This window comes from Aspergillus caelatus (assembly GCF_009193585.1).
Source record: "Aspergillus caelatus strain CBS 763.97 unplaced genomic scaffold BDV27scaffold_78, whole genome shotgun sequence".
Lineage (NCBI taxonomy): Eukaryota > Fungi > Ascomycota > Eurotiomycetes > Eurotiales > Aspergillaceae > Aspergillus > Aspergillus caelatus.
The window spans coordinates 1-22259 of record NW_022475341.1 but is presented as its reverse complement, the minus strand read 5'-3'; the positions used below and the strand labels follow the sequence as shown (position 1 = coordinate 22259).

The window sequence follows — 22259 nt, the reverse complement described above, 5'->3', positions numbered from 1 at the left end:
GCTGACCAAAAGGAAATAGCTAGTAGTAAGGCCTCTCTGTAGGGTGTTGGAGTGAGGGACTAGGAGAAGGAGGGGAAAGAGTTGTGTGAAGGAAGTGGCTAGACCAGGGACTTCTTCTGGTTTGCCCTCAATAAGCTCTTCGTCGATAAGCCATCTCTGCATGACGAATGTTTATCCCTTCCCTTACTTCCCCGGCTCTCGGGTCATGCGACCAATCCGGCTGGGTCGATAAGAATGAAGATAGAGAGAGAAAAGAGGGGAAACGAGACGAGATGGGACAAATCCTAGTGACGAACTTAACATACGCTGTATTACTGTACGAGATCAATACTCGTTTCAAAAAACAACCGCTTCCATCAATTAAAGTCGTTTGAAAAGATAGCCCTGTAGTTAAGCTGAGACGAAATGCTTTCTTTCATTGACCACAAACAGGAAACAATTGCATGAATTCTTCTCAATGTACACGACTTACCACAGAGTTTCCAGACTCTGCGATGCCAACCGATTGCAAAACAAGATAAGTACACAGCATGCCTAGAGCCGGCTGGTATATCAAAAGTATAAAAGCTACAAGCTTGTGATGAAACCGAACGATCGAAAGCAAACTATAGGTATATCAAAGATCGTCTACACAGCACCCGGTCCCTTATGGTTCGATTGATCCAACAAAAGTCGGGGTTTGATGTAGTCCTCATCCAATTGCCGGAACCACGCGCCGTGATCTCCAGATGACCCTCCTGAAAAAAGATCACGAATAGCTTGACTGGCGCTCCGCGCTGTCTCTCGCCTCGATGGGGACACATTGGCAGAAGGAGATGCTTGTGAAGAACCCGGATATTGGGGTGGTTGGGATGGTGACCGCCGCAGTCGCGAAGCCGTGGGAGCTGAAGGAGGAAGGTCATCATCCGAGGGTGCTTCATCCACGTCTATATCAAAGGCATCAATTTGGTCAACATCCGCCGCTCGGGCCTTACCGTGACTCCGCAGACCGAACTCGTCTTCGCTACCCGCACTATCACTATGACTTCCAGTGCCGCCGCCAAGCAGCGTGGCTGTGGATGAACGGTCGCGGGTTGGTTGCGTGTCCCTCTGGCTGTACGCATTGGAATATAAACGCGAATGTCTCCGGCCTTTGCCCGAACTAGATGGCGGCGGGCTGGGACGGCGGTTATTGCCGCTTGAATAGCTATCATTTCGGTCAAGGCCCCCCCGCTGCACTCCGTCCAAGGGAATGGTTGAGTCCATACGGCGGGGAGTATATCCCAGCGCGGTATCAGATCGTTTGTAATACGTTCCCCCATTGGTAACTTCAATATCAAATTCATCGTCAGATTCGAGTTCCTCAACCACCCCAGTCCTAATACCAAGGATTTCTAGCATTCGGGCTGTGGTGCCGCCAAAAATTATGACCGTCAGGACGACAACGACCAGCACCGTAGCTCGCAGCGCGGGCGCGTTGACACCCGTCAAGCCCGCAGCCAGCGCCACACCAACAGCGCCACGAAGCCCGGCCCAAAAGAGCATTGCTTGATAAGCAAAGGGCAACTCATCTGCCACCTCCATCCCGCGTCGACGGGCTCTGTAACGAATGAACCAATTGATCGCCTTAGATAGCGGGAACACGGCGAGGTATCGGGCAAGGCAGATGCCAAAGACAGCTACCATGATGAAAAGGGGCTTGAACTGCAGATTCCTTTGAACAAGCAAATCAAGGCCCAGATAAATGAAGATAAAGTTCTCTGACAATTGTGCCATCACCTGAAACAGATATTTCGTCGTTAATTGAGTCCGGCGCGACATGTTATAGTACGCATAGTGTTTTAATGTAATGCCACAAAACAGAAGGGAGACAATGCCTGTTAACTGTAAGTTTCAGATCATCTGGAGAAAGAATTGGGTTACCCACCAGAAAGACGAACGCCGTTGGAGAAAAAGTAACTGGCATATGCGATGAGAACTATTAGGCAACTCTCAATCTTGGGCACGCGGCGGACGTGTGTATGTTTGAGACCCAGTGCGGTCATGATACCTACAATCATGCCTACCAGCATGCTGCCAAAGAAAACAAGCAAGAAAAGACCGATGGCCTCAAACAGATTGAGAACAGTCAGAGAGCCTGCATCGCTGTCGGCATACTTCTGCGCGGTCTCAAACAGGACAATCGCGATGGCATCATTCAAAATCGATTCGCCGAAGATAACGGTGTAAAGCTTCGGCTCGACTTTGTACAGGTTGAAAATGGCGAGGATAGTAACTGGATCCGTCGCAGAGAGCGTGGCACCTACAGAGATAGCTTCGACAAAAGAAATGTTCAAGCCATCCAGCGGAATCCGCGTCCAGACAAACAAAACAAGTCCCAGCACGATGGCCGAGATGAAAGTCCCCGCAAACGCAAAGGTAAGAATAGTTCCAATATTTCGAAAAAAATTTGCCTGATGTAGTTCGTACCCAGAGGCCAGGATAATTGGAGGAAGGAGGAGGTTGAAGAAGAACTGGTAGTCGAATGTGACGCTGTCCTGAATAGGCGATTCGGGACTCAACCGAATGATCAATCCGACGAACATCCCTATAGCACCCGTGAGACGCCAACCACACAAATGTTGTGCTAATTACGGATAAATAAACACACCAGCAAAAATAGAAAGGACAGTTTCATGGACCGCTTGGATCTTCTTCTGCTGGAGAATGTAACTGGTGAATAGCGCAAACATCAAGAGCATGATCAGAATAAAGAGCGCCCAAGAGCTGAAGAACTCCTTGGTGCCAGCTTCCGGAGCATCTATCCAAGCCCGCCATAGTCAGAAAGTGGTGTTATGACCCGGATATTAGGTATTTCGGTGCGCACCTTCGTCGGGATCGGATTCGGAGTCCGCAGCTCTCCCTAGCAAAGCAGGAACAGTCAGCCATGGCGCGTTCAATTCCTGGGGCATATGCCACACAATGTGGCACGGAAACTAGTTTCGCTGACGCAGTGGCAGTGACAAGTGAGAGCGCTCTTGAGGGCAAATCGTTGGAAAACTGGCGGGGAGGAGACATACGGATAAGTTGATGAAGGGCATCACCCATCAGTTGGCTAGCCATCCTTACGAAGGCCACGCAACCACGACAGCGGATGACACCAAGCGGTTAGCTCCAGCTGCGAGTCTCTGGCGCCAGATCAAGGCGCACATAATCTACTGGCAAGAATAGAGCGGCGAGAATGAACGTGAGAGGAAAGAGAAGCAGGAAGATGAGATATGCAGATAGATCGGGACAAGTAATCGACGGTCAGTGGTCGCCCGCATTTTGCCCGATGACCTGCCAAGAAAAGCAGGCCCGCCGGTTGTCCGCCCGCTGATCATTCGGCACGTTGCATGCAGAACCTACGGACTAACTAAACTAAGAACATACACGCTCATCTTTGTCATATGGTGGTTCTTTTCTTCTTTCCCACAACTTCTGGCTTTTCTTAAAAACTATCGCCACAACTTCGACTCGAACTACATAGATCTTTCACTTCAACCGACGTCCCTCAGAAAGCCGGCTAGTCAGCCATGCTGCAAGCACTGCAGCGCAACCTCCGAACCTCAACACCCACCCAACACTATCATCCCAAGGTTCACCTCTAGGTTCCTGGGACATCTTGAAAATAGCACTGCATATCAAGCTGGATAGGATCTGTGGTGAGGAGACCGCGACATTGTGAAGCCCGAGAATGATTCCCGCCTGGGCTAGATTTTCTTCCTCATCCGTTGGCTTCCTGGGCCCATCCTCCAGATCACCAACGTCTGTGGCTAAATTTGGCTGAGTGGAGTTGTCGACGGAATACTGTTCTGCCATCTCTGACCGATGTCGCCGAACCCGACGTTCGGCATCAATCCGTGCGACCTCTGCAGAGATGAGCGCGAAAGGTGCCCAGAGCGTCAAAGCCCAGGAGATACCGACTATTCCAATCACCACTGTCGCCGCTTGATAACTGTAGATGAAAAAGGTGCTAAACATGCAGAGCGCAAAGAGTATATGAGACAAGAGCCAAGCTCGTCTGAGCGTAAACCCTGGGATCTGCAGTTTTGACAGCCACGTTGATCCGTCTGTAGCTTTGATATTCTGCTTATCGGGAAGAGTCGGAGGCGGCTCCGACGCAGGACCAACTGGTAGGCTTGAGCATGACGTTCTTCTTGTTTCTATGAATGGCCTTCTCTCATCTGAAGAGGTGTTGGTTTCCTCGGATAAGACAACAGACCTATAAGTAGGGACAACAAAAATCGGCAATGTTATGTTAGTGACAAACGAAATGATTGCATATATAAGAAGAGCAAAGGTTCCGATCCTAGTAGCTTTCTCCCAGGCCTTGTCTATTTCATTGTCAGGAAGGTTCGGGTGTTCATCAAAGATCGGGTTAACGTAAAGCTGGCCGATATACGTTGTAGCGTAGAAGAGGAAAGGAAACCACCCAACCCATGCAGCCAGTTGGACTTCACAGACTTTGGCAATCTGGGGTGGTAGATACTGAATTGACTTAAAAACTTGTTTGAAGAAGGCCACAACGCCAGGATTTCCGGTTGATGCCGAGGGTTCGAGCCGCGGATCTCTTTCCTGGATATATAGACAGCTGATCAATAACGTGATAACAAGTGACAACGATGCTAGTGCACACAACACTTTGAACTGCGTATTTCCCAAGAATGGGAGATAGCGGGGCAAATCAATATATCCAAAAATGTATCCCAGAATATTGCCCACTCCAGTGAGCCGGCTAGCCCACGCGTTCGCTGATTCCTGTTGGTGGGCCGGCGCATTATCGACAATGAAGCACCGAATACCTGCTTGAACTGTAACCGTTCAGTATGGTTAAGATAATGGGACGAGATAAGTAGTCCTACCCGTGTTTATAGCGAAATCTAGACAGTACATCAGAATAGTTGCAAAGAATATTACCGCAGTCCTAGTCTCCGTAGACGCCTGGTCGGCGCCAAATATACCGAGGAAACCTCCCACGAGTTCCCTCACCCATGCAAGAGCAAGCAATGCCACAACAGTCGCCAAGCCGCCAACTACCATGAAGGGCTTCCTTTTGCCCCATGACGAACGACAGTTGTCGCTGCAGATACCAATATATGGTTGCACAAGCGTTCCTGTCAGGGGGCCCGCAATCCAGACGAAAGCGAGTAGAGCTTTGCTCATTCCCAGAGACAAAAGGAAAGGCTACATAGGCAGGTACGCCAAAAAAAAAAAGGTTAACGCGTATTCCCACATGGATATCAGGTTGGGTTTGCTTACCGATCCATTCGATAGTTCAACTGACCAGACAATCTGGAGTCTATGTTTTCCTTAGTCAGTTCTGCCGTCTAAAGACACCTGCGGTTTCATTGCATCATAAGTAGGGCAAATGACTTACCCACCAATGCTCAACGTTAATAAGAAGAGGTACCAGCTACTCTTTGTCTCTGATAAATGTTCAGGATCTTCAGCTCGAATGCCATTCTGCATTTCTTGGGCTGTTATTAAGTCGACATCGACGTCGTTATCGTTGTCTGGTCTCACTAAGGGAGACATCTCGTCCGCTACTCGTTCATCTGTACCTGTCATTGGGTTGAATAAGGGCGAAACCCTTGCTGGTTCAGGAGTCAACCTCAGCTTCCACAGAGAACGAGTAACCTGCAATTTTCTAGCCTGAAGCGGAGGGGGGTGTGATAGATAGGGAGGAATGTAGAGATTAAATAGATAATAGATGGTAACGGTGGGTGGAGCAGATCTCTTGTTCTTTCTTCCCTTCTTATTTCAAGCGTCGCTATGAGAAGAATATATGCAGGTCACAGTGTAGCTTAAGAAGCGTTTGGTATGTCTAGACCCGAGTGGGTAGCTAGAGGCGTGGTACCCCGGGCTCTTATGTGGACCAATCAATAGAATGGACACAGAAGGTATCTTCAGGGCGCGATCATTTGCAGATAGAGAAAGTAGACTACCTGATAGTGGCTAGCTAGTGTTAGCTTCAAGGCAAGCGAGAAAAGAAAAAGAAAAAGAACGGATACACAAATCCGATGGAAACACGCTTCTAAGTCGATGTTAATGCAGGATATCCTCTTGGAGATGCTGGATCTATCGACGTCAGCAGGGCCGTCACATGACGTGGCACAACGCCCAGATTCGAGATCCAAATGACGAACCATGGGTTACGGCACATGTCAGCAGGACACTCACTGTATTTGATTTACCGTATATTGTGAAGGATTACTTATGATTCAAAATGGTCTTTTAGACTTCTAATCAACATGTCATCCTAAAAAGGGAATAATGAAAATCCCATAATACTCCGCAATATATTTGCTCCTCGAAAGCTATACGCCGCTTTTATTCCATCCCGCGTCGTGCTTTCCCTCGTGATTCCTGCCATCCAGAATCCCCATATAGAAAGAAAAATGATACAGAAAGTCCATCCAATATCAACATAGCGCGTGAGAATCAACTAAAAACAACCAAGGAGAAAAAAAAAAAATCAACGGTGATTATGATAAAACCGCAGCGTAGGCGACGACCAGTAACACATGTACACACACCAAAATCCAACGCATTCCGGACAGCAGACCAGAAGAAAATCGGCAAACCCGCACTGAAATCCTCAGACCCTGGCGGGAAGCTGGAGAGCAGAGATTAGGAGACCCCTTCAACATGTCTCGATAACGTGATGTAGTAGTCCAGCAGCCAAGTCACAGTTGGAGACTCTTAATGGCTGGATTAAATGATTCAACAAATGGTATAAACAAAAATTCTAAAGCATGTAAGATATCCGACCCCAGGCCATCAAAATCCACAGTAGGTATCATAGTCGGCAAAATCGGAGTCATTATTAATGTTGACGAGAATCGGGAAAAGAACCACTGGAGTCATACTTTCCCTCATGCCTTCTACATCTGCTGTTGTAGAAGTTGCGGAGCAACCATGTGAGGTGCCATCATAGTAGGCATAGCGGAAGGTAGGGTCATAGTAGAAGGCATCGACGTGACAGTGGAAACATTCACCACAGTACTTGGAATAGACTCAGAAGGGGACGATCCTTCATCCTGCGAACCGAGTTCGTTGTCCTCATTATCCAGGTCCTCATCTTGCGCGTGGAGTGGTTGTTGGCCGTCCTGTTGAGCCTCATGGATCCGACGGTGTCTATGCGTATGGTCAGTATATTCGTCAACTACAAAGCTTTATTAGTCAACTCACTGTGCAAGATTGTCAGAGCGCGAAAAGGCTTTGTTGCAATAAGGACAAGGATAGGGTCTTTCCTGGGTGTGGGTTCTCACATGCCTACATATCAACTGTCAGTAAGCGGTTACAGATACGGTCACAAAACCGCCAAGTAGATAGGTCAAGTTAGCGATGTGACTCAATATTATAACTTACCGCTTCAGATGTTCTAATCTCTTGAAGAGTCGCCCACATGACGGGATAGGGCATGAATGTGACTTCTGCGGATAAGGGCCAAGCTCCATCATTGTAGCGCTTCGAGCGCGGCGAACAGGGCCGGGAACAAACCGCTCCGCTTTGTTCAGCGCGCTGTGCTGCGCGCCTGTCTCCAGGACATCGCCATTAGGAAGTGCGGTCAACTCATCAGGAGGATTTCCAAGTGGCATGACACTCTGCTCAGGATTTTCCTCGAGGCTTGAAAGCGGTGTCCCATTGCGTGACATCTCGTGTAACAAGTTCTTTTGCGGAAGGGCGCCCGTTGGATAACCATTCATGATACGGCGAGACGAGTCATGACGTGGTTCTTCCGCCTCAGCGATTGGGGCCACCGAACTAGAAACGGAGCGCCGTAGATCACTTGGCTTATGGACAGCGTACGCAATTGGTTGAGAGGGTCCCGGCGCTTGAGCATGAGTGGGAGTAGCAATCGGGTTATTAACGCCCGGCGGTATCGAGGATCGACGCCGCCGCTGCTTGTACGTTGGAGAACCCTCTAGAACAGAGTACACATTCGAATGAAATGTCCTTGCAGGGGCGGGGAAATGAGCGCTTGCGAGATTTGATGGCGGAAGCTGCAACATTGGGTTGAATGCAGCCGCAGAAGAGATCTCAGGGATAGCAGTATAGAGGCCGGTATCTTCATTAGCAATATATGCTGGTTCAGTGCCAAGCGGAACACTGTGCTGTGGGGGCGTAACGGGTTCAAAGGACAATCCCCGGTTGCTGTAGTCTTCATATTGGGACGAAACGAACGACGGTGCCGGTGAATACTCGACGAAAGTTGGCATGGAGGCATGGCGCTGATGCACGCGAGCAATGGGCATTCCATTGCGATCATACTGGATCGACCCATAATCTAACTCGCGCTTAACAACGCTCTGCGCCAGGGTATTGGGCATAGGGATCGGGTTGTAAATCGCTGGACTGCCAGATTCGTCCGGGAGGAGTGATATCGTCGGGGGGGCCATCTGGGGAGCCATCTGGGGAGCCATCTGGGGAGGAGGCATAGCGTCAACGGTCCGAACCACTGGGGAAGCGGATTGGCCATATGTCGTACTTGCGTGTGCAGTAAACGATGATGAGTTTGCTTGTTGCGCCTTTGTGAGCTGTTCATACAATGATTGAGATGAATCAAACTCGAAGGACAAAGCAGGCTCGCTGACCGCGACGGTAGTCGCCTCTTGTCCCATTTTCTCCCGCTTCAAATCACGTTCCAAAGCATCGAGAAACAGCCGATCGTGTGGAACGCTATACCAGTAGAAAACCTTTTGCTTTTTCTGTGTTCGAATGCAATTGTTCTTGTATAGAAAATCAAGGAATGGGCTCTTCGGTTCTTCTAGTGTCGCGTCTGTTCCAGCCTTGAGATTTCGGAGATCGGAAAAGATACCCTCTTCGAACTTCTTCGAATTCTTGACGGGACGCCCGAAAGCTTGAAATCTGAAGGCTAGGCACCGAACAATATCGGTACCCGAGATGTGGAAAAGATTGTTCCTATCATCAAATCAGCCCAACGACCCTTCCTCTTGAGCCAGAGTTAATATGTGATCAAACGAACCATAGAACACAAGATATGTAGTCGCCAGTAGGAAGTAGGAACCGTCTAATGAGTTGATCGGGTTGCCAGTCCACTGGCGCAGAAAGAAGGAAGTACTTCACTATATTGACAATCATATTAGCCCTAGGAAATAATATGGATTGACGCCAAGTGACGAGATTGGTCGAGGCAGTCAGCTTCCATTGAAAGGATACCCGACTTACAATTGTCAACTTGCTGTAGCGCGACTTGCGCGTCATGAGGAAGGCTTTGCTGCGCCTCGTTCGAAAGCATGAATGTTTCCGGTTTCTGAGGGGGTGCCATGGGAGCACCATGTTGCGGATACATCTTGCTCAGGGAATGCCTGTATATCTTGTTAATCAGATGCTTTGGTAATATTTGAATCAGAGATAAGCGGCATTGACAAGTTGGATGAAACAACAACTCCGTGGCTAGCCTTCGAAGCAGCAATCAAAATCTGGGACGGAAACCTACGCACAGGCACGACTGTCTCAGAAAGTGGCGAAACCAGAAGCTCCAAGCTAAAGAGCGATATCGTCTGGGAAAGACAGTGATAAAGATGAAAAAAGAAAACAAGAAACAGAAAAAGAAAAAGAAAAAGAAAAAAAAGAGTAATAAGTTTAGGATATGGAGTCAACGACCGATCATGGAAACGCTGAAGCTATCCAAACACAAAGAGGAGCCGGCCTCTTAGAAAAGGTGGGTGGGCGCTGACGTTGCAAGGCTCGTCAACTCAATGAAGAAAGAGAGGCGAAAAAGAGGGCAAGAGAGAGTTGAAGTGGGCCAGCCCGGATCCAAGTCTCTTTGAACAACTCGCACGGCGAAATTGGAACGAAACGAAGGTTGATGAAGAGAAAGGAAAGGGGAAAAAAAATAAATAAAGAGGTCGGTCGCGATGAGAAGGGGAGGGGGGAAAGGATAAGAGAAGGCGGAGGAGGATGAGTGCCGGAGGTGTTGCTCTTTTACAGCGGTTAGATGGTAATAATAACACTAGGGTAATAAAATAGTAAAGGTAGGTAACTATGTCAGTCAATCAAAATAATAATAGTAAAAAATCAACTAGTGTTGAGGGGTTAAGAACTTGGAAGAAAGAATTCAGGGAGCGCCGACCGAGACCGGATGAGGTTTCCCACCTGTTGGAGGAGGGCCCTTTTTCTGGCTCTCTCACTACTTCAACTTAATTAAGGTACTTAGTACGACGGCTAAACCGAGTCTCTTTCTTCTCTAGCCTTTGGCCTGTGGTTGGGCTGCCGGAAGGACGCACGACGAAAAAGTAGGGCTTCTGTTGGCGAAGCGGAGACTGGCGCCAGGGACCGTCCCCTAGGTAGGGTAAGTAAACTACCTTAAAGAGGTACTAGGCTGAGCGCCATGATACGGTACATATTTGTTACCATACCCACGGTTCATCGAGCCAATCCAAACGAAGCGCGATCCAGCGGCTGACAAACAATGACGGAAGGTAAGGTAAAATATCAAAGTATCTGAACCGCCCCGTATCACAACGGTATCTGGCCGTGTGTGAGGAGTGGGGCTTCCGTCGAGTTCCAAAGATTCCAATTCCTGTCGCCCTGCCTCTGGGGAGGGGCCACCCAACTGGGTCATCAACCCGTTTTTTTCTTGCCGGATCCGTCCCTCTTCCTCTCAAAGGTTAGGAAGGAGAGTTTCCATGTGTTTTGCGCCGCCGGGTCCAGTCTATTAACAATGGAAATTTCGGGCATACCACATTGTAGACGCCCTGGCCATCGTCGTCATCTATCAATCTCAATCCTTAATGTACATAAGTACTTACAAAGGAGAGGGAAGGATTCCGTAACCAGATTTTCTTAGTCTGGACAATCGCCCCCTTTGTACGTATGCCGAACATGTGGTTAAAATGACTAAATCGACACAGCATCCCGGAGTGGGACTAAGAAGACAATGATATCGGGAGGGTACCTGTCCGGTAGTTCCGATATTCCTCAGACCTTATGATTTTCATCCGTGGTTGAAAAGAGTAAGTAAAGCGTGCACTACATTGTAAATACGATCATTTTAGGCGCCCAATAATGTGAATAATGAATAAAATAAAATGAACCGCAAAAGCCAAAAATATAAAAATAAAAAATAAAAATAAAAGTAAAAAAAGCAGAGGAAGGGGAAAAGCCCATCGCCCTTTCCACCACTCAACAAACAGTCTATTTATGAGTTAGTAATTAGCATCCAAGGGAGGTACCACTCAACCTCTACAGAGAATTTTTGTATCTACCGTGTATTGTCATAAAAAAAACAAGAAAAAAAAAAACAAAGAGTGCTCACATCTTAGATCCTATTGGCTTGCTTTTTGTTACTTGAATCTAATTATTATCCGGAATCCTGCACGTCAAAGAGATGATCACCACAGCGCTTAAAATGGACAAGTCATGTTAGTTGTATAGGATGCACAGTAAACCTCTCCTCCTATTAGTATGTATTTCCAACCAATCCAAATGCCCTGGGCTAACCAGCCGAAAGGAGTTTGGTCTCACAGTGCAGTGGAAGCGATAAGACTCCAACCATGGAAGCCACTGTTAGTGGAACCCCAAAACAATGCCAAGCCTGCACAAATAGATAAAACTGGCGCGGGATGGAATTGTGAAGCATTAACCCCTTGTTTCAGGTTCCATGTGAGCGCTTACCGCGAGCCAATGGGAATCAACAATCTGGAGGCTCACCCCTCCAGTGGCTCCTATGGCTGTAGCCCACTTCCCGGTGTGGTGATGGTGATGAAGTAGTATGTATGTATGTACCTTCCAAGCATAGGTAATAATTTACAGGCAAGGGTTTTCCGTGAAGAAGCCGGCAATTCCTTCCAGCCCGACTGGGATTGATATTACTGGTCTCGCAGACCAGATGGTTAGCGCTTCCAAGATGATCTCACAGCCGAAATGAAGCGGCTTCTCATCTATAGGTATGATATCTTGCATGGGTACTGAACAGGGAAATCATGAAGGTAATGTTGGGATATTTTGTGGGAATAAGTTGGAGAGGATTCCCAACTCGCGTCTGGTTCGATCAGTACCAAAAATAGACGTTGTACGGAGTATGATCAAAACATGTTAGGGAGTCGAAGCTTTCATTCCCTTTTTTGGTTTTTGTTTTTGGTTTTTATTTTATCTATTTTAATTTTTTTTTCTTGCCCCCCCTTCGATTCTGCATAGACCATAGGTTAGCGACTATAGAGTGTATGGGGCAGCAATACTCCGTACCTTCTTGTTAATAATAGCAAGGGCGGAGTTAAGCTCAATCTCCTGTTTTTGAACCAGCTTCTACTAGACACTTACTACTTACAGACAATACTGAACAATGGGCATCACACTAAGCCTCGACCCTATACAGCCTCGTTGATTTTACTTGGGCATTAGGTAACTTTGTCACTGATAAGTCTGATCAGTCATGTTGACCGGTCACTTTTATATCATGACAATTACTGTCACCTTTGCCACCAGACCATATCAATAGAAAGGAGCCTAATTGGCAGGGGGGTTGTCGAGAGTGTAGTCCAGATACCTTTTCTAGTTGAACTCCATGTTATACTCTATTGAATCCTTCTAATATACATAGATTAATTCTCCTATCTCACCGTTGACCTTAAACTACTAGCGCAACTGATAAAATCCAGAGCTAAACTAGGTTCGGACTTCAGGATATTGAGCTTGAGCTTCACTACTACAGTATCCAAGGTAACTCCAGGCTACCACATACTTACCCCTTGTCGTTTGCTTTAGATTGTTCATCCGCAAGACGTCTTGCCGGGTGACTTCAAGTTGTTATCGGCATGGCATGTAACATGATCGGCATTGATCACATCCCAACGCCGAGTGTGTCATCTTCATGTAGAGTAGAGTCTTGGCTGTCAATTACCCTGTCTAGTATAGGGTATAGGTCTACGGGATATAAAAACATGGACGAGTACACTAGGAAATTCATTATATTAAAATGGGGAACCCAACACTCTGAACAATACACTATATTAAGTGACCCATGCGTTTTACGGACTATAAGGCTATAGTACATATTCGTTCATATATATTCATTCAAAACGGTCAACAACGTCAGAGACCAGGGGTGATCCGCACAACCCAATTCTTGAGAGAAAATAGTAAGCTTCCAGCGACGATCATTCATCGATGAGCCCTGCGAGGATCGTCGTTTTCCATTTTGCAGTGTTTACAAATGCGGTTCTCCTGAAATATTGTTGATGTCTGAGATGGTCTCTAAATGGGTAACTTGGGCCCGCTGATGGTCTTGTCCTCCGTACATTGTTAAATATCGCTGCTCATAAACCACCATGAACGGTTAAAATTAATTGGCCCGATTGTTGTATCCTAGTCAATCTATGAGTAGATACTCCACTATTTCGGCCGAATGCACCCAAGCCTACTCCGTATCCTATGGTATGGATTCATATACTCGCACAGAGGGACTTGGCGTATGTATGTACATGGACCTGTACATGCATGTGTAAGTATATAAGGCAAAGAACAAAGAATGTAACTCACAACCAACTATGAAAAAAGACCCGAAGTAATTTTTAACCGAAGGTGTGGGAAACTAGGTACTTCCTTGCAACCATCCGATTACCTCAATGCCGGAGAGGTTGGTTGTTAGGTTAGCGAGATATCCGAATTTCCGACAGCGTATCAACAGGGAAGATCTGATGATATCATTACGGAGTAATTGCTAAAGGATACTCCTGGAAGCTACAGGTATCTAGAACAGCTTCCATCGTCGGGGCCTTTCCCCATCAAGTGGATTCACTGTGGCTAACAGAAGCAATGAGATTAGTGCAGTGCCAATAGTACCTTAACTCTTTTTGGATTCCCCCCACTTTGGCAACTGAAATAGGTAATTGTGCCTGGACTAGACTACAAGCAGCTTAGGGTTTCTTTGCGCGACGGACATACATACTGCAATACGCGGAAAGGATTATAGTTGTCTCATCCCCCAAAGTCACTAAATCGGGAAAAGTGAGAAGAAATTTTTTCTTTTTTTTCTTTTCTTTTTTTTTAAAAAAATTTTTCTTTCTTTTTTCCCACTACGGAATAGATGTGATGATCATTGAGAGAATATAGAACCTGGCACTTGGCCCGCTCAATACGACGGGTTGTTGCTTGATCAGCCATGGTGAAACGATCTAGAGTAACTCCTTGGAGGTTCAACTGTTCATGTTTACGAGGTCATTGTGTAAGTCTTAGGTGCTATTAATATCACAAGTTTGAATTTTGATTTCATGATGCCACTTTCTCAATGGTTGCTGCGTCCTGTTTAACATATGTTTTGCCGAAACATAGCCAGTCTGAGGATACATGAATACTACCTTGGGCAGATTTAGTGCAACAAGCGGTTAATGGGTGTTGTTGTAAAGACTTAGGCGGTGGGGGTTATCTTTTTTTTTTCTTTTTTTCTTTTTTTCTTTTTTTCCTTTCTTTCTCTCTCTCTCTCTCTCTCTCTCTCTCTCTCTTTTTATCTTTTCATTCTTCTTATCCTTTCCATTTCCTTTGGCCCCTCTCCCCACAGTTTGAACCAAAATTCGAGACACCTAGATTTCAACTTAAGCCATATGGAGTAACTCATAAACAGGGAACTATCCAAGTGGACGATTGGAGCATTTGGTCTCCGGTAGACTTAGCACATCTTGGCGCTACTAGACTGCGGATGACCAAAGACATTTTCCGAAGTTCCCCCCCTGATAGCACCAGATGAATCGGTTTTAGCTTCTTCGTGTAGACTAGGAGAACAAAGTACAGATGTGGACTAACCAAGACAGAGTAGCATTGGCGCATGAGAAAGGCTGCCAAGAGGCTGGTTAAGCACTAAAAGCGGTGATTACGCATTCTTTGTTTTTTGCTATGTACACTCTAGATGGCACTTTTGGATACTATCGGCTTTAGTGTTGCCATTACCATGGCCACGGTTTCAAGTTCATGACTCGCATCCATGATACAAAAGTGATACGAGAACATGGCGTACACTGCGTACTAGTCTACCCTTCGGGTGCAGATAAAGAGTTTTGGTCAACAGGTCGTGACTCGTGATGAGTGTGTCATATGCCTTGCTGGGTTCTTTGCTTTGCTTGGAAGGGCCGCATGCAGAAATCTGAAACGGCTAATGCATGGTAGAAAAATCCCCGGTCAACTCGTGATTTGCTATCTCGCCTGGCAGTGGGCACGACCCTATGCTCGAGTCCAGGTATGGAGCAGGATGAGGACTGGAAGGGGTAATATCTTGCTCTGATAATAAGCACTATCACCAGACTATTCTATCCATGGTGATTAATGTATTAATAGGACTGGAGAAAATATCTGGAGCCATGCAGGTACCATATCGGCCTAAGGTACCCGGTGGAAAGGGACTACAAATTCGGTGTGGAACTCTTATGACCTAAATTGGTGCAATTGCAGACTAAAAACTCAATTATAACGATTCCTATACCCCGTACAAAAAAACAAAAAAAGAAAAAGAAAAAGAAAAAGAAAAGGAAAAGAAAGAAAGAAAGAAAGAAAGAAAGAAAGAAAGAAAACTCTATGGGAAGGATTGAAGAGTAGACCAATAGACCAGGATTTGGAATAAACCTTTTGATCCGAAAACTGTAAGCTCTACCAGGAAGATTACCCCAACATTGAGACGTTGGTACCTCCTACTGGCGCAATTTGAAAAGAAAGGAAAAGAAAGGCGCAGTAGTAATGTCTCTCAGTTCGGGTCTAGCGCGAGCAAAGGTGTCCTCTATGTTCATATATATACATAATTATCTTTACTGTGTACTCAGTGCTCATTTAGTAAGAGATGAAAGCCCACTCACGGGCAACTACCATATCCAGAAACAGTCTAGAAAAACGGAGGATTGTCTCGGATTTTTTAGGGGCCCCATTCCTAAAACTTTGTTTTCCTCGGAGGTTTCACCATATCTAGGACTGTGGAGTTGGAACGTGCATCGAACGAAAAGCGCCCTAGAGTAGCCAGAGAATAAACTTCTCAAGTCCCAATGCTCAAGACGGAAGTCTCAGGACGAACTCCTTACAGGTGGGTAGTTTGCCGGGTGCCGCCTGGCTATTTGTCGTGTTGCAACTCACACCTCAAGCTAACACAGCACAAGGGACCGGGGTATATTCTAAATCCTTAGTTAGGTTCATCATTGTCAATAGTGGATGAAAAGGATTCGCGAAGGATGGGTGAACGCGGTGGCGAGCATAGGACGAGCGGGGGATTGGCAGTAAAACTTCCATCGTTGCCCATGTGAAGATAGAGGCAATGCCAAAGCCCCTAATCCAGGCAACGGTAATAGACAATCTGTCATAGACAAGGGACTCTTGCTATGATGTTATTTCAACGAAGAAGTTCCGAAAATGTTCCGGTGTAGCAGGTAATTCCTTAATGGAATTGCCTATCAGCACTGCTTGCTGTCCATTAACGGCGCCCTCTGATCTTGCCTTTACCAGACCGTCGTGGGCCTTGAATGGCAGATAGATCTCGCTTGCTCAAGTTCAGAGTACCCCCTGCAAACTTTCCAATAGAGGGTCCCCCGACGCCACGCTCCCGTCTTCCGGTGCTGGGTTTCGTTTTAGGTGCGGGTTTCTCGAGAATGATTCCGTTTTCTCTAGCTTCCCGTCGACGTTTATCATCCTTCTTCTCAGCTTTAGCTTTGATGCCTCTTCGGTGTGATGACGGCATATTTTGATGGTACAGAGATGCCTTGGCTCCAAGCGATTGCATCCGCAAGTCGAGAGCTTTTAGTCGATTTTTACCGGTCGGCGCAAGATCCGACGATGACTCGAGAAGATGAGATTCCTTCAATAGCCGTTGTAGTGCAAGGTCATTCTTCAGATTTGCGGCGTCATCGCCGTCATCCTCGTCTTTGCTTGGGGAGCTCCTAACAGCTACCGGTTTAACAGAGAAGGATGGCGGCTTCGCGGTCTATACATCGTCATAGAATTAGTCAAGTTTTAGAGGACACATATATCATATATAGACATACCATAAAGGCTTTGCGGGCTCTCTTATCCATTGGCTCCTTAGCCACCGCGGACAAGTCGTGGTGCTCGACTACCTCAACCTTGTTATCCCCATGTCTATCCTCTGAGACGCCACTCCATTCAGACTCAGGTTCAGATTCTTCGGATTCATCGGTGCCATGCTCATCTTCTGATCTCTCTGCACATGTAATGCGGGTTTCAGGCACTTCTAATGGCTGAAATTGAGCTTCGAAAAATCTGCGGAAAATATTATGGCTAGAACTATCGTCCGTCGTGGTGGTTGTCGCTTCGTCATCCTCGGATGCCGTAGATCTCGACACAATATGCGTCTCTCTCTTTCGCTTTCCAATCATCTTTGAACACCCGGCTTTTCGAAGCGTTGTTGATTTCTGAGGGACCCAAGTTCGAAACATCACATGGCGGCCAACCTGAAACCTATCTTTTTCGTGGTCACGTGTGATAAGATAAGCCGACCCCTCGTGGGATTTCCACAATAACGATATATGGAACTACAACACAGCACCAGGTTTTAAAGATCCATTGGAACAGACAGGATGACCAAGTTCCGTCCTTGTATCGATCTACACTCGGGCCAAGTTAAACAGATTGTTGGAGGGACATTGAGCAATGTCCCTGCGGATTTAAAGACGAACTATGTTTCTAAACTTCCAGCTAGTCATTACGCAGAGCTGTACCAAAGACACGACTTACGCGGAGGCCATGTCGTGATGCTTGGTTCAGGCAACGATGCAGCAGCAAAAGAAGCGCTTAGCACATGGCCGAGTGGCTTGCAGGTCGCCGGTGGAATCACCGATAAGAATGCTCAGTATTGGATAGACCAGGGTGCCGAGAAGGTGAGTTCTATTGCTGTGTTGGGTGTCCTCTGTATCTACTTAGTTGTCTATTTGGGTCGAATCAGTTGTAATTCTCTCGTTCTTGCGTTGTATCAAAACCCCCTCGCTCTCTCCTCTCTCCCTTCTTGCTTTCGTCCTTATAGGCTGCCGCAAAAGGTACTGATTGCCCTTGCATAGGTTATCATCACATCATTCCTCTTTCCAGATGGCAAATTCTCTCTTGAGAGGTTGCAATCGGTTCTTTTCGCTCTTGGAGGTGACAGATCGAAACTGGTTCTAGATCTGAGCTGCCGAAGGAAAGGCAACACATGGTTCGTAGCTATGAACCGGTGGCAGACCATCACAGAAATGGAAATCAATCAAGGCAAGTTTTTTCCTTTTAGTTTTCTTTCTTTTTTTTTTTCGCTGTCGTATCGGGCGTTTCTAGGCGACCTATACTCGAGAGAAAGAAAAAGCATCCCTGTACTGACCAAAATAAAGAATCCATCTCGCTATTGGAGCCTTACTGCTCGGAATTTCTTATTCATGCTGCAGATGTGGAGGGACTACAGCAAGGTATAGATGAAGAGTTAGTGTCTAAGCTTTCCGAGTGGTGCTCGATACCAGTTACGTATGCTGGCGGTGCACGGAACCTAGAAGATCTTGAGAAGGTTCATTCAAGTAGTCGAGGAAAGGTGGACTTAACTATCGGCAGCGCGTTGGATATCTTTGGTGGCTCTGGTGTGACATTCGATGAATGTATTCAATGGAATAAAACTCACTAAATTAGCGGTGGCTTAGAAAAATGCAGATGTAGCTGGCCCGGTTTACATATATATTTCTCTCTCTTGTACGGAGTATGGTCCGAGCGTTTAAACATTAGTCAAAATATGAAGCCACAAGATACTAGTGCCAGAGGAAATAGACTGTTTTTCTTTTTCTTTTTCTCTTTTTCTTCAGATATAAAGGAACATAATTACCTATAAAGTCAAGAAACGCTTTTCCTACGGGGGTTGATAACTTCATACGGGAGCGGGTCCTGACATTGTTGCCAAAAGCGGCTTAGGCGCTGGCAATTCAATCGGAGCTCTCCTCCCGCCTGGCGAACATCATCTATGATAGCCGCCCTCCTTGTCAGCTGTGCATTTGGACATAACTAAGGTCTATCCCACGCCTGCTCTTTTTGTTTGTGCTGTGCTTATTCACAAGCTCTGGGGTATCGCTTTTGTGATACCATCAAAACCGAACCTAGTCGGATCACTGAAACACTGTGTCAGTCACTTCGTCCTCGATATGAAGCCTGTTGTGTCGGTGTTGAATGCGTGGTCCTGGTATGCCTTTACCAAACTAATTTTATACTTACTACAAACTGACCAAATATCTTCGCAATATAGCGCGATCATCTCCCTTTTCGCTATTGTCATTCTCTCGGTCCTCGGATCGTTATACAAGGTTCGTTTGCTACCGGAACCGCTACCAGATCTTTTCGCTTGATAATGGCCAACTTTGTTGCCTGTCCTGCGTGTGGTATACTAGGAGTGGTAGCTAATTGAGATACTCATAGAGGGAGCACCACGGCTTTACCGGCTCAGAGGGTGAGCCTGAGGATGGCGCTGCGGTCGCTGCTTCAATCTTCACAGCCGTGTTTGTATATGCCGTACGATTTGCCCTACCTTGACACAGTAATTAGAACATCACATCGCTGACAGTTGCAATCTACAGGCCTTTTTCGTTTTCTGTTCTTTTCAAGCCTATCTTCACGTGCGAAACCGCAGGGGAGGCGCAATATCGCTTAACTGATTCGCCACTATTGTTATACCCTTCTTTTCGATGATGAAATCAGCCACAAAATTCGATTCTTTGGCCATACCAAGATATGACTACGTCGCCCAAATGATACCACGGAGTGGTCTGGAATCAGACGTGATAGTCCGTACATACAGTGTATCGTATGCTGCAGCATCTGCCGAACGGATGATGACCTGATGTTCCCTGCTTCTAGGTACCTGTGTTTATTGTATATCATGGGCTCACTTACCGTCTTGCTTTCTATTGTTTTAGGCTTAGCTTTTGATTTACTGTTCTAAGTGCTTTATTACTGGTGTCTCCTTGTGTTGTACATAAAGTGTTGGTTGTTATAGAATTGGCTTTCCTCACTATTCTTTGTGCATATGGCTCACAAGATATCATACCTCTACGGTATCTTAGTATATACTATGAGACTGAGAGCCTGTTTGGACAATTGTGTACGAACTAGTGTCCAAAGTTGAAAACCAGTCTGCATCACAAGCGTGTATGCACTTCTAATTTAGTTTGTGTACAAGTACGTATCCTTTCCAATCTTCAAACACAGACAGATAACATGTAACACCTAGAATGCAGAAAGACCCGCCCCTCAGAACGCCAATGCCATAACCCTTCCCAATCAGCAAAACTTTTCATTGAATGTTGCTCGTCCATTATCATAATCATATATCAGCCGATGCTAACTAGTGCACAAACGTTATAGCTCCTCATCATCAATAGGGTCCAACATCTTGGACATGTAAGGGCCATCCAAAGTATAGCCTAGACGCGCGTAATAACTACGCACGCCCACACCAGAGATAACACTGATTTTCCGGCTTCCGTGTTCCTCCCGGGCGATGCGTTCTGCTTCCTCCATCAACAAAGTACCAAAACCACGATGCTGGAACTTGCGTGGATCACGCCCATGCAATGGCACTGCAGAGCCATACACGTGGAGCTCACGGACGATACTGGTTTGTTGGCCAGTAAATTCAGGGCGGAACGTATGTGTAGGGCTGCACTTTCGCAACCGCAACAAGCCGATTAGAATGTCCTGCTTGGGATCCTCGTAGGCAAGGAAGGTCTCCCAACCTCCATTGGCTGTGTAGTCACGTCGAACAAGTTCGACCTGGGATGGACGAATCTTGTTCTTGACTTCATTAATACCGACTTCACGGGTACGGACGTCCCGACATGTGGTGCCGAAGTCCTTCATCCTAGCCAAAGCAAGTTCACGCAGGTTGCCATTCTCTACGCCTGAAGTAACCAGCGGCATAGGAATATCTCGTTGGACACGGTAGATACGGGTCCAAGGAGGGACTAGGGCAAGAATACGGGCCACTAGGTCAACCAAGGCATTAGGAGTATAGTTCTTATAGCGACCAGTCCTCCAAAGTTCATAGAGACCAGTGCCTCGGATAACTAGAGTTGGGTATATTTTGAGGCCGTCGGTTCGAAAAGCGGGGTTCTCGAAGTATTCTTGGAATTGGAATAGGTCACGTTCCATCCCAACGTTCGGCAAGTCGGGCATCATGTGGCTGACCACCTTATACCCGGCATCCTTCGCAAGCTTAAAGGTTTCTGCAACTGCAGCAACAGTGTGGCCTCGATTTGTGTCCCTGGCAACATCCTCGTACAGACTTTGCACGCCAATCTCCAATCGTGTACATCCATACCTAAGCATGCTGCTCAGATGTGTATCCAAGCAATAGTCGGGTCGAGTCTCAATTGTAATACCAACACACTTCACATTGCTCATCTCACCGGCCTGGACGGCTTCGTCGACGTTGTCTGTCTGATATCCACTCAACGCATTGTGAAGCTGGGCAATGAACGATTCGCGATAATCCTCGGGCAGAGACATGAACGTTCCACCCATGATGATATATTCGACTTTGTCGACACTATGGCCAAGAGACTTAATCTGGTCTACACGTCCTCTGGCTTGCTCGAACGGGTCATAACGTGCTCGAATAGCACGCATCGACGTGGGCTCATATCCGGTATAGGACTGAGTTGAGTACTCGAAATCGGAATCGGGTCCACCGGGGCAGTAGACACAAATATTACCGGTGTATGCAATATGAGGACAACGGTGGGGTTTGCTCATCACGGCTACAACGGCGATACCCGAAGACGTTCCTAGATGACAATAAGAAAGTGCCCAGCTGTAGCTGAGGGACAGGAGACATACTAATCGGTTTAGCGATTAATTTGGGAAGGATATACTTCTTGTAATGTTCCGGGACGGCAGCAATAATGGCTGTCAAAGGTGGCAGATGGGCCAAACAGTGCTTTTTCGCAATTTGGTTACGTAGTCTGTTAAGATTGAGATCTTTCTTTGGTTTTTTGGGGTCCTTTTCAGCTTCATATTCTCGAATAAGAACGTTAGCAATATCAGAGCAAGCTCGCAGGTATCGTTCATTCTCTGGAGGAAGCTTTGTGTTCGTCTTGGATTTGGAGGGTGGCGGCATAGTCATTGTGGCCGTCGCCATTTTGAAGGATTTACCACCACACAGATGGCAAGAGATGGAATCAAGGTAGTTTTAGAGAGACTCTGTTTGTTAGGCAAGTACTGGAGGGAAAAGGAAAATAAAATAATATAAAGGTAGGTAATAATATCCTTTTTTTTTTATTTTTTTTTTTAAAAAAAAAAAAAAA

At 46.6% G+C, this 22259-nt stretch overlaps 5 protein-coding genes across 5 annotated transcripts; 1 reads left to right on the top strand and 4 right to left on the bottom strand.

Annotated features, from left to right (window-relative positions):
• Positions 1-627: 627 nt before the first annotated feature.
• BDV27DRAFT_144830 (sodium/hydrogen exchanger 3) lies at positions 628-6163 on the bottom strand (the record flags this gene model as incomplete). Its single annotated transcript, XM_032070313.1, has 9 exons — positions 628-1856; positions 1907-2566; positions 2630-2779; positions 2846-2881; positions 3603-4811; positions 4863-5184; positions 5260-5299; positions 5378-5561; positions 6157-6163. 9 exons carry the CDS (start codon positions 6161-6163, stop codon positions 628-630), a joined length of 3837 nt encoding a protein of 1278 aa, XP_031928026.1.
• Positions 6164-6767: 604 nt separating this feature from the next.
• On the bottom strand, positions 6768-9663 carry steA (sexual development transcription factor SteA). The gene is made up of 5 exons (XM_032064455.1): positions 9193-9663; positions 8990-9089; positions 7372-8925; positions 7192-7275; positions 6768-7137 (listed from the first exon to the last, which is right to left on the bottom strand). The coding sequence occupies exons 1-5, from the start codon at positions 9314-9316 to the stop codon at positions 6885-6887; spliced, it is 2115 nt and encodes a 704-aa protein (XP_031928025.1). The 5' UTR covers positions 9317-9663; the 3' UTR covers positions 6768-6884.
• A 6017-nt stretch (positions 9664-15680) lies between these two features.
• On the bottom strand, positions 15681-17365 carry BDV27DRAFT_127589 (uncharacterized protein). The gene is made up of 3 exons (XM_032066806.1): positions 16980-17365; positions 16026-16918; positions 15681-15954 (listed from the first exon to the last, which is right to left on the bottom strand). Exons 1-2 carry the CDS (start codon positions 17328-17330, stop codon positions 16412-16414), a joined length of 858 nt encoding a protein of 285 aa, XP_031928024.1. The 5' UTR covers positions 17331-17365; the 3' UTR covers positions 15681-15954; positions 16026-16411.
• Positions 17366-17517: 152 nt separating this feature from the next.
• BDV27DRAFT_127588 (1-(5-phosphoribosyl)-5- ((5-phosphoribosylamino)methylideneamino)imidazole-4-carboxamide isomerase HIS6) lies at positions 17518-18630 on the top strand. Its single transcript, XM_032066805.1, has 3 exons — positions 17518-17831; positions 18009-18195; positions 18312-18630. Exons 1-3 carry the CDS (start codon positions 17532-17534, stop codon positions 18593-18595), a joined length of 771 nt encoding a protein of 256 aa, XP_031928023.1. The 5' UTR covers positions 17518-17531; the 3' UTR covers positions 18596-18630.
• A 1453-nt stretch (positions 18631-20083) lies between these two features.
• Positions 20084-22244, bottom strand: BDV27DRAFT_127586 (Elongator subunit ELP3). The gene is made up of 2 exons (XM_032066804.1): positions 21793-22244; positions 20084-21740 (listed from the first exon to the last, which is right to left on the bottom strand). The coding sequence occupies exons 1-2, from the start codon at positions 22091-22093 to the stop codon at positions 20314-20316; spliced, it is 1728 nt and encodes a 575-aa protein (XP_031928022.1). The 5' UTR covers positions 22094-22244; the 3' UTR covers positions 20084-20313.
• Between the last annotated feature and the right edge of the window lie 15 nt (positions 22245-22259).

What these genes read in the sequence shown, in the direction of transcription:
- steA (XM_032064455.1), bottom strand. Translation starts at nt 9,316, where the DNA reads ATGTATCCGCAACATGGTGCTCCCATGGCACCCCCTCAGAAACCGGAA. An exon ending in GCTACAGCAAGTTGACAATT is followed by an intron (nt 9,090 to 9,192) that starts GTAAGTCGGGTA and finishes TTGTCAATATAG; the next exon opens with TGAAGTACTTCCTTCTTTCT. An exon ending in TACATATCTTGTGTTCTATG is followed by an intron (nt 8,926 to 8,989) that starts GTTCGTTTGATC and finishes ATTTGATGATAG; the next exon opens with GAACAATCTTTTCCACATCT.
- BDV27DRAFT_127589 (XM_032066806.1), bottom strand. Translation starts at nt 17,330, where the DNA reads ATGATTGGAAAGCGAAAGAGAGAGACGCATATTGTGTCGAGATCTACG. An exon ending in GAGCCCGCAAAGCCTTTATG is followed by an intron (nt 16,919 to 16,979) that starts GTATGTCTATAT and finishes GACGATGTATAG; the next exon opens with ACCGCGAAGCCGCCATCCTT.
- BDV27DRAFT_127588 (XM_032066805.1), top strand. Translation starts at nt 17,532, where the DNA reads ATGACCAAGTTCCGTCCTTGTATCGATCTACACTCGGGCCAAGTTAAA. An exon ending in TAGACCAGGGTGCCGAGAAG is followed by an intron (nt 17,832 to 18,008) that starts GTGAGTTCTATT and finishes GCCCTTGCATAG; the next exon opens with GTTATCATCACATCATTCCT. An exon ending in AGAAATGGAAATCAATCAAG is followed by an intron (nt 18,196 to 18,311) that starts GCAAGTTTTTTC and finishes ACCAAAATAAAG; the next exon opens with AATCCATCTCGCTATTGGAG.
- BDV27DRAFT_127586 (XM_032066804.1), bottom strand. Translation starts at nt 22,093, where the DNA reads ATGGCGACGGCCACAATGACTATGCCGCCACCCTCCAAATCCAAGACG. An exon ending in ATTAATCGCTAAACCGATTA is followed by an intron (nt 21,741 to 21,792) that starts GTATGTCTCCTG and finishes ATTGTCATCTAG; the next exon opens with GAACGTCTTCGGGTATCGCC.